Source organism: Silurus aristotelis (assembly GCF_946808225.1).
Source record: "Silurus aristotelis genome assembly, chromosome: 2".
Taxonomy (NCBI): domain Eukaryota; kingdom Metazoa; phylum Chordata; class Actinopteri; order Siluriformes; family Siluridae; genus Silurus; species Silurus aristotelis.
The window spans coordinates 32,975,954-32,986,611 of NC_139575.1; the positions used below are offsets into that span (position 1 = coordinate 32,975,954).

At 37.2% G+C, this 10,658-nt stretch overlaps 1 protein-coding gene and 1 long non-coding RNA gene across 3 annotated transcripts in view; both read right to left on the reverse strand.

Moving 5' to 3' along the window:
- ube2o (ubiquitin-conjugating enzyme E2O) overlaps positions 1-8,514 on the reverse strand; it is a 34,570-nt gene extending 26,056 nt beyond the window's left edge. The window contains exon 1 of one of the 2 annotated variants that reach the window (XM_083535132.1): positions 7,805-8,514. In XM_083535132.1, the coding sequence (XP_083391258.1) occupies positions 7,805-8,290 (486 nt within the window). In that variant the 5' untranslated portion in view covers positions 8,291-8,514. The remainder of the gene's footprint in view (positions 1-7,804) is intronic. The other variant, XM_083535133.1, reaches the window with a different exon arrangement.
- Positions 638-3,757, reverse strand: LOC310718374. Its single transcript, XR_014531135.1, has 2 exons — positions 1,924-3,757; positions 638-1,874 (listed from the first exon to the last, which is right to left on the reverse strand). It is a non-coding gene; the product is annotated as an uncharacterized lncRNA (long non-coding RNA).
- Positions 8,515-10,658: the final 2,144 nt, after the last annotated feature.

Here is a 10,658-nt window from a genome sequence, read left to right on the forward strand (position 1 = left end):
ACGACCAAGGCAGAATGTGCAACAGCTTGAGAACGTATTGTGTTTGCATTACACCTTTTAACAGCTACTCATTGTGCTCAAATGAAGCATGATCCAAATTTTTGATCCATGTGTTTACTGCACTGGGTTTCCACTGGAATAACAATCATTATCAGTACCAAGTTTAAAAAAATGTGATCAGATTGGCAGAACGTACAGAATTACAGAATTTCTGCAAATGAGAAAATATTTCCTGCCAAAAACAATTCATTACAATTCTTAAATAAAAACGTTGCTGAACATCAATAATTCTATTTATATAACAGAAGAACAAAAAATATGTAATCTAATACATAATTTTGATTGAAAAACAAATTTTCTTTTTCTACATCAGTAGTTGAAATATACAATAAACTCGAGTGATGTAACTGAGGTTGAGGAACTGTCAAGAACCTGAATTCACACACACACTGTGACAGTGCTGGAATTTCCGAATTCATTTTGATCTGTTGTAGGATATGCCCACTTCAAGTTTAACTCCAAAAATGGATACTTGGAGCATTAAAACAGGTACATGTATGGGTATTGTGTTGCACCTACAATGTTAATTATGTATATTATCTTTTGTTTGGGTTAAAAGTATGAGATCATCTGCCTGTTTTGTTTTTTTAAACATTAAGGGAGAGAAAATAAAGAAAGGCTGGTGAAAGAAAAACGCATTACAGCTACTACAGTGCATAAAGTAACATGCTTCACAATAAGCAGGGTGGTAACAGTAAGGCAGGCTGCATCAACACACTCAGTCATTGATGCATTACAGCAGCGTCAGGTGGATATAAGCATCTCAGCAACATCGCCTCGTCTTCACTTGCTCGCTTTCTCTCACACACAAACACACGGCTATTCTGTTGTGTATTATTATTCGAGCTCATTGTAAATTCTAAGCAGCCAGTTGCACGACACACCTGCTGCCTCCCTCCCAACAATGAGAAGCAAAAAGATTCAAAACCATCTATTATCTTTATTTTCTGAAAGACTATAGTTGAAAGTGTTGTTTAGAGAAACGAGGCGAAGTTGTTTTAAGCTTACGACAACAACCGTCGCTCGGCTGGGCTCGAAATTCGGAGGCAGGGATTGATTACAGCGGATCGATATGGATCTGCTCGGTCGCCGTGTTTGTTTTTACTCCCTGTGCTAATGAGCGGAACGCTACCTACCCTCCCTGAGCAAGACGAGGGCAAGAGGGAGGGACTGCAGCAGTGGACTGCAGCAGAGGAAGAGGCACGCCTTAAAACTGCAGACACGCCCACGTGCATACACACCAACTTACTTTCCTTCAACTCCCTGTTACCACGGTATTTAACATCGAGCGTACAGGATAAACCTAAGAAAGGCAACACTGAAAAAACAACTACGAAAAAGAATTTGATATTGCATGAAATATTTGTGTGTGGATAATCTACAATTTAGAACGTTACAAAATTTCCACCTGTTCACATTAAAACCAAGGAATGCGTGGTTTTAATTTTTTTCCCTCACAGGCACTTGTTTCCATGGTACACACATGCAGTCATATGATGCATGAATAATATATGCTTCCACAGCTTGAGCACTGGACAGATAAAATGAGTGTTTCTTTATTTTGTGTTTTGCAGTGAAGCTAACATTTCGCATTATGAGCTGTAGGGGTCTTACGGTTTTAAACAATAATGGTATTAATGGACCATTTAAAAGCACACAGACTAAATTTATCATTAAATTATCTTTAGTGCAAATTTTTAATTCCTGAGTGCCTGAAAAGTGTAACATCACACTGGCAATATCGCTCCGTAATTGTGTGGTTATACAAAATACAGGCCTCAAGCATACAGCTGAGCTGATATTCACTATAATCACTTTTTATTTGTTATATAATTTGGATATTACAGCGAAAACAATTGCCACAAAGCAATGGGATGAACAATAGTCTAATGAATATATACACCGATCAGGCATAATATGAAATTATAACATTATGACCGGTGATGTGAATAACACTGATTATCCCTTCATTATGGCATCTGTTAGTGGGTGGGATATCTCAAGCAGCAAGTGAACATTTTGTCCTTAAATTTGATGTGTTAGAAGCAGAAAAAATGGGCAAGCATAAGGATTTGAGTGAGTGAACCGGCGACAGTGGTGAACCGGCGACAGGGTAATGGCCGGCCAAGGATCGTTGATGCATGCAGGGAGCGAAGGCTGGTCCGTGTGGTCCGATTCAACAGACGAGCTGAATTGCTGAAGAGGTTAATGCTGTTAATGCTCGATGGATCAAAACTGCTTTGGCAGCAAAAGAAGACCAAAACAATATTAGGCAGGTGGTCATAATGTTATGCCTGGTTAATTTTGGCCCACATACTGCATCACACAGTGTGATGCAGTTGTACCTCTCGCAGCCAACACCTCAACTATGGTGAAGGAACTAGCGGGAAACAGAGCTTTACACACTTCAGCACAAGGACATGCACGTATAGACTCACACAGCAGATTATGTGTCAAATTATTTGCAGCTCTTGAGGCTAGGGACACACACACACCGACACACACACACCGACACACACACACCGACACACACACACCGACACACAAAGTTAAAGACAAAGACATCATTAACCCCAAAAATATTTGTTTGCTTTGTTTTAAGACTATACATTTTTCCCCCACTTTCAGACCAAAAAAGGTCATTCCTAATCATCCCTACTACACCCACGTAAATTGTGTTAGCTGTATACAATAGCAAAGATTTTACTTCACCCTAATATATATTCAGTGAAGATTTAATAGTGTAAAATATAATAAAATAAAACATTCTCCATTCACCTTGAATGTAATGTTTAAAGGGAGGGGGCTGCAAGGTGTTCGCTCATTCGATAGATCATATTGTCTCATCATTCTACATCCACATATCGACTGGTTCATCTCTTTTTATTCAGGGGGAAACGTGTGGATAAGTTTCTTTTTACGTTTCTATTGATAAAATACTACAATGCTGAGATCCTACGCACAACACATTGCGTTCGGAAGATCTGTGCACACGGGCACAACACAGTCTGTCACTGATTAAAGAATCTGCCCATGGAGCTCGTCCAAGCGTGCGACTGGATTAATTTAATCTCTTTGTCTATCACATTTACATACAGAGGGTAGACACGGCAGTGTAGGTGTGTCCTTTCAAACCTGCTCATCTTTGCTCAATCTAACTGAATAAAAGGACATAGCAAGAGAAACTTGAGACAGAGCATATAGAGCCCAGACTAGTTAATTCCATTACAGATCCACATCTGATATAACAAAACACTAGATAGGACCACTCACTGACAATGGCTAATAGTGAGATGCTAACACCTATGCTAAATGTTAACGTGCTCCTTAAGTCTGAAGTGCTGTAGTTTGCTTTTCCACCAATTTGAAACCCACCTTCCTTCACAGTTTAAACCTGGTGTTTTGGATTTGCAAGGGCGATTTCGGGTCCTGGGTTTAAATAAAGTAGGTTTTAACCAAAATCTCAAGTTCCAGAACAAATCTTGTCACATGGTCAACTGGTTATTAAGGCAACATAATGGTACCGTACGCAACCGTTTAACATTTCACCCACTATGTGCCATCATAAGAAATGAAAAAATACGACTAATGTGGGACAAAGCAGACTTCAGCTTTACATAGAAATCTAGTGAAAGGGTTTTTATATGGACCAAAACTAAAAGAACTGTAAGAAATTGTTATCTTTAATAATTGGTCCATACATATGCGGCATAAGATGAGGTAGTATGCTTTGGATCATAAGCAGTTCCTTTCCTTGTTTTTACTATTCTCATCATTTGACACAAGCCGAGTTCTGTCTGGATGCTGTTCCAGAACGTTAAGCTTTTTTTGGGGGGGGATTTCCTATATTAGTAATATAATAATATTATACATACTATTATTATATATAATAGTTCACATCATGTGGTAAACTCTTTATTTACTAGTGAAATCTTCTCTGATTGTTGACTGACAAAAATACATCTACCACCTACAGGGTGTTCTTAATCTGGCAAACTAGTTAAAAAAAATTTTGCATCATCCACAGCAGTTGTTTTTCATGTTCCTCAGGCCTTTCGGCATTCTGAGCTCACAAAAGTGTTCTTTCTTTTTAAGAATTGTTTTGGCCACATCTTATATTTGCTCTCTTTCTTTCGTTGATGGTTTTTGTTTTGACTGACTTCTCTATGTATTTGATATATAAACTGAACAGCAACAGGCTTCACTTGAAATAATCTTAAGATTTTTTACAGTCTTGCGAGGATAAATAATGAAATAATTAAGAAAGAATCCGCACACCTGGCCCAGGAGCCCCAAATACGTCTGGTACGAAAGTTCAATGGGTTTTGGTGCAGATTTCCTCACATTAAAGCTGAAAGTCTGTAAGACTGGTAAAATATCACTAAATGTTTCAGTGTTCTCAAAAATACATAGCTTCCACCAATCTAACAGTTTTTTTTTTTTTTTTTTTACATCACTAGGTGGTCCAAGGAGCAGATAAATTTTTAAGATTTAGGTTTCAATTATGCCTGTTTTCACAGTATATGTCCTAGTATGGGAAGCTTAGGGAAAGCTGGCACCTGTTTGCTAATTGTTTTAATTACAGCAGAACAGCAGACACCACCACTGGGCAAATCTACCAAATGGAAAACTTGACACTAAGGACACAAGACGCAACACAAGAAATATGGTAGATTTTGTACACTGAATCTACTGCGTACGATGGCCTCTAATTCAGCACACATACAGCTCAATAAAGCAATGACACAACGAAAGGTGAACCTAAGATAACTTGCTCCTAGTTCCTGTCTGACACAAGAAACACACCGGAGACTTTTGTAGTAGTTCAGGACAACCTGACGTATGTTCATCTCTCAAACAAACCGTGAACACTTTCCCTTACACATTGTTGCATGACAGTTTGTAGGGCAGGGTGTTTAGGGGTGTCCTTAACTCCCTGTCTCTGCTCTGCACTAACAAACTCGCATATGCTTCATGATCACTAGCCTGTTCTTTATCATTTGTCAGATTATGCTTTCCCTCTTTCTCTCTTTACTCGGTTTTTTAATTTATGACATTCTCACCTATGAACATATTTATAAGTAATTGCACAATTTCTATATTTATTGCAGTATACAAACCGAGTGGGTCAATTTAAACAAACTATACAGTGTTAACTTTTGTTTGTTATATAAGGACCAGCTAAATGACAGAATAATAACTGGCTGAAATAACCAACTTTCTAAAACTAAACATAATATTGGGTGTACAGAGCCTTACACGAAAGAGGAGCTAATCACCATTCAAGGACAAAAAGTAGCATCGTTAGCATAGACGTCATCCACCCTTGAGCCTGACCGACGATGTACGGGTTCAAGAGCAGCGTCTTGATGAGGCTTTAATGAAAGCAACTTTAAGAGTAATCACATTCACAGATAGGCAAACAATGATAACTGTGCTGATGCAGTGCACTAGCTGGCAATGGTAAAGATTTTTAAATACCATTTTAATATAGTTTTAAAATCACATTCTTAAATATTTTGCTCATTTATACATTTAAAAAAATATCATAAAAAAAATTTCTTTAGCAAATAGAGTGGAAACTTTTCTTTAGAAATGTAACCTGATCATTTAAAGAGCGCCCCTATTGGTCAGTTCTTGCATGTCATGCTAAAGAAGCCAAAAACAATCTTAATCATTTTAACAATATTTTCGTTCTAACACTGAAATCCGCTTGCTGAAAGATATATATTTTTTTTCATGTGCCAAGTCATCGTCAAAAATCCACTTTTCAGGTTCACACTGAATCGCATTATATACCAGTAGTTGTCTCGATTTAATTGCTGAATTTCGAGAAGGTTAAAAAAAAAAAATTTTCTCAATATAAAAAAAAGAAAATAATTCTGCCTCTTCCTGAACAATTTGGTCTACCTCGTCATGTTCTGGTGTAAAATCTGAATAAAAAGGGAATAATAGGCACCGTTCCTGCTTGGACTGATAATTGGTAGCTTTTAAATCAGCAAAACAGCTGCTCTAGTCCTTTTTTGATTTTCTTTTTTTTACAAAAAAAAAATCTTTAACATTTTGCAGCAGCATTGTACGAATATTTAAAAACACTATCAGAACACCCAGAACCTCTAATGTTCAGAAAACCAGAGCTGACCAATCTACACAATTTAGACAAAAATCTCATGTAGTGGTTACAGGCCACAACAATATCAGCTTTACAGTTATTAAGCCTTACTTGTGAATAATAAATGACTTGCATTACTTGCAAAAAACTTGTGCGAAAGATGGGTTGAATTGTGCTGCATAATTTGAATATGCGAAACTATTTTTATCACTAAAACCATGATATTCGGGATTCGAGATCAGCATGTTTTGATCCAAAATTCTGTGATGCCTCTATAGCTTGATGTATGGAGTGCAAGAATAAAAAAAAAAAAAATACAAAAAAAAAAGCAAAATGCATTTCAAATTCTTTTGAATGAATTGTTTTTCTCTGTGACTTTTAGGAATGTAATAGAAGTCCACACTAATGAATGGAAAACCTCAGTAAAAAATTTGAGCATTTCATATATACACAGCATGGTGAGTCACAACGCAGTTGAGAATCAGGCCATTGGCTTCACAGAAATAAATCCCCAAGGACTAAAGATGGCAACACCCAGGACCTGGATTGTAGACAATGATGCAGTGAGCAAACCTGATTGAGAAATCCAGGTTGGACATGTTTAAGGAGCAGCGTTTTCAACATGCAAGTGCAACAAAAGCCAATTAAGTTCAAATAATATTTAGCATGATGCATCCTGTTGCCATGGTTATATAGTAATCTGCCCTGGTAATACAACTTCCCTTTAACAACGGTCATCTCAGGGCTCTACTGATGCGTTTTGTGCTAATTGTCCTCATAACTGTGGCTTCTGGTTTGGCCTGGCTTGTAAAAATCACTTCTTTTGTGTGTGTGCTGCACAAAAGGCAAACTATAGTAATGCTTGTCTGGCTCATGGTGTCAAAACCTACAAGCTGCACTTTGCATTGTCTTGATCATTTAATAATGAATTGTCCAGAAGGCGGTAGAACCGTCCAACAGCGTGCTTCTCATCAATACCGAGGGCCTCGGTGGGGATGGGTGGTAACTCGCTGACATACTGGACAATTCCTTTAACAACGGGGATAAATGAGCCGTTTCCTTCACCTAAAGCCGGTTTTTAGAATAAAAGGTCTAAAACAATCATCATATCAGGTCATGTCTGGGCAGAGAAGCAATTTAGCTGGTTTTGTTTTCTTCTTGAATCATTACTAATACATTTTTAGCAGCATCATCTACATAATAGAGCGAATCTAGTTGATCAGATAGGAAGCCTATTTGTATTAGTTTGTCTTTGTTCCCTTATTTATAGGTTGCTGTATTCTAGAAGTTATTCATTGAAATATTTCTACGTGTTTGTTTATTTTGGTATCTTGACTTGCACACAGCTACAGAAGCAGTGCTTTAAGTCATATCCTATGGTAGAGAGGGTCAGCTCAGGGTGGGTCGAATAAAACGCAAATGAATCGCTCACTGCGAATTAATCGTTAATCGGTCAGGATAAAGATGTAAATGAAACCGAACATGTAATGAATACTGATGGATAATGAAGATGATGATGGTGATAATGAGAATGTCCAGTGTGAAGCAACAACGAAGCATCAAACAATGACGTGAACAATGAAAACAATACCATCAAATAATCGGATGCTGTTGGGTTGTTGTTTTTTTTACCTTCGTTTCCCGAACATCCTGCTTAGTGCCTTCGGGATACCACTGCACGCGCACGAAGCCCCTACCGAGAGGCCACGTCCGTGACTCCGGTGCACCGTTCTCGGTATCCGAACTCGCGTGGACGCGGCCGCCGCCTCCTGTGCCTCCTCCACCGCCGGTACCGTTCCCACCGCCGCCGTCTTTGCCTCCGCCACCGCCGCCTCCTCCTGCTCCTCCTCCACCGTCTCTGCCTTCGCCGCCATCAAGGTCCTCATCCTCGTCCTCGGTCCAGTCCTCCTCTCCGTGAATCATTCGCACGAGGCCAAATCGCAGCGAACCGCGGTGCCGACCGGACACCAGGTCGTGCGAGAAAAGGAGCCGCTGCGCGCCGCCCGCCGACGGTGACAGAGCCGCCGAGGGAGGCTCGGAGCCCGGACTCACCGCCGGAGAAAGGCCCGGAGTGGGACACGGAGAGGATGCTGCTTCTGCCGCCGCGGGGTCCGCCATCACGGCCTCTGCTGTTTATGATCAAGAATAAAGAGCGAGGGGGAGAGAGAAAGAGAAAAAGGAAGGATGGATGGGTGGAGGATTGTAGGGGAGGAGAGAGAATGCTGAAAGCAGCCCGTTAACCTGGGGACCGGCACGTGTTTACGTCGACACGTATAGGGCTTAAGCGCAGTGAGCGCGCGCGCCGGCACGCGTCATTAACACTAAACAAGCACAGCGCCACCGGGGATGCGCGCGCACCACCGCTCCTAACAAGAATCCTCACCGGCGCGTGCTCTTCCAACCTGCACAAATACTACTCATTTACAAAGTCAATTGAATTTTGGTTATTCGCTTATTCTATTATATAGAATATAATAGAATATAAAATATATTATTTTAATATGTGTTAATATTATTATTAGTAGTAATAGTAGGGGTGGTAGTAGTATTTATTTATTTATTCTTTATAGTAAAGCTATTTAGGGATATGGCATTATGCTCATTAGTGACTTAATAATTTATATCACATATTTTAATTAGTTGTATCACTTCTTTTAATATTTTTTTTATTATGTATTATTTCTAGTAAGGTTATTTAGGAATCTAGCATTATGTTAAGTGGTGATTTAAAGATTTATATTATATTTTTTTTATTTGGTCTTCTTCCTCTAATTATTATTATTATTATTACTAGTAGTAGTAGTAGTAGTAGTAGTATTGTTGTTGTTGTTGTTATTTGTTTATTTATGTATTCTTTCTATAAAGTCTAGTAACGGAGCTAACATGCTGATTAGTCATTTAATTATTTATATAACATTTTATTTGTTTTTCTTTCTCCACTTATTATTATTATTATTATTATTATTATTATTATTGTTGTTGTTGTTATTATTATCATCTGAAAAACACCCATAGACAAATCGTACGAGTGTGATTGGTCAGTCACCTTCGGACAGACACGCCTACTTCTGGGCTTTAAAAATTGCGCTTCTTTTTTTTTATAAATACGTCATTATATATATATTACTTGTGAAATATGTGACTTGTGTGTGTTGATTGGTCCTTTTGCGATATAATACATACAAAATATAGAATTCTAAATATAGTTGTGTTCAGTTAGCTTAACGTTTCAAGTCGACGCAATACAAAAACGATACAACGACTAAATATATATATATATATATATATATATATATATATATATATATATATATATATATATATATATATATATACAAAATTATACAATTAACGTAACTTGAAAAGGTAAATATAGAAATATATACTTACATTCAATATACGTTCCTGAAAAAAATGTGTTGGGGAAAGATACACCACGGCCGCTAGGGTGCAGTAACGCTATATCAGGGCAAACGAAATGGCGGCTTGTCCGGTTTGAACTCAGGTTGCCAGGTTATGTATATTTACCCATCTCCAAGTAAATCTTTAAGCGGATGTACGTATTAGATTGTGTATAAATAGGGCAGTCAATTTATTCTCTCTTATACTAAACACACTATATATATATATATATATATATATATATATATATATATATATATATATATATATATATATATATATATATATATATATAAACAATAACATTAAATAAACATTAAATAAAAATAACAATTGAAGTATTATACTGCAGCTGTATGGGTGAATTATTCATGGCATATGTAATTTTTTTTTACATAATTTGAAAACAGAATATACTAAACTGACCATATTATTTATTACTGACCATTATTATATATTATTACATATCATCCCATAATAAATTTTGTTACAAATAACACCCCAGTCAACCCAGAGTCAAGGAAGCAAAAAAACTAATTACACCTGTAGCTTAGGTGTAAAAAAAGAAACTGCCATGTGTATAAAATATATTTAATGATAATAATTCAGAGTTGACTGACTTCCCATATTTTAACATCATTATTCTTATAAGCATCATTATTATTGTATCCATCAGCTTAAAATGTTTTAGCTAACAATGTGATTACAAGCGCCCATAGAAAGAGAGGAGTAAATTACCAATCTGGCAACTCAGATTGCATGTGTTTTATTTAAACCAGTACAGTATTCAAATTAAAAACGTTTTTTTTGTTGTTGTTGTTTATATTTTTTATTTGTTTTATACTAGAGCTGCATATTATTTTGTGAATTTTTTTACATCGTAAATATTAAATCACTTCTTAGGACCCCCACATATTATTATTTTGACAAATAAGCTTAATATTAAATTATACCTGAGATCAGTCAAAGACAATATGTCTCATATGTCATTGTCCACAATAAGAGACACTGGGTGTAATGTTGCAACTCAAGTAATCAGACACCATACAGACACCCTGCCAGCAGTAAAACAAGACAGACCACA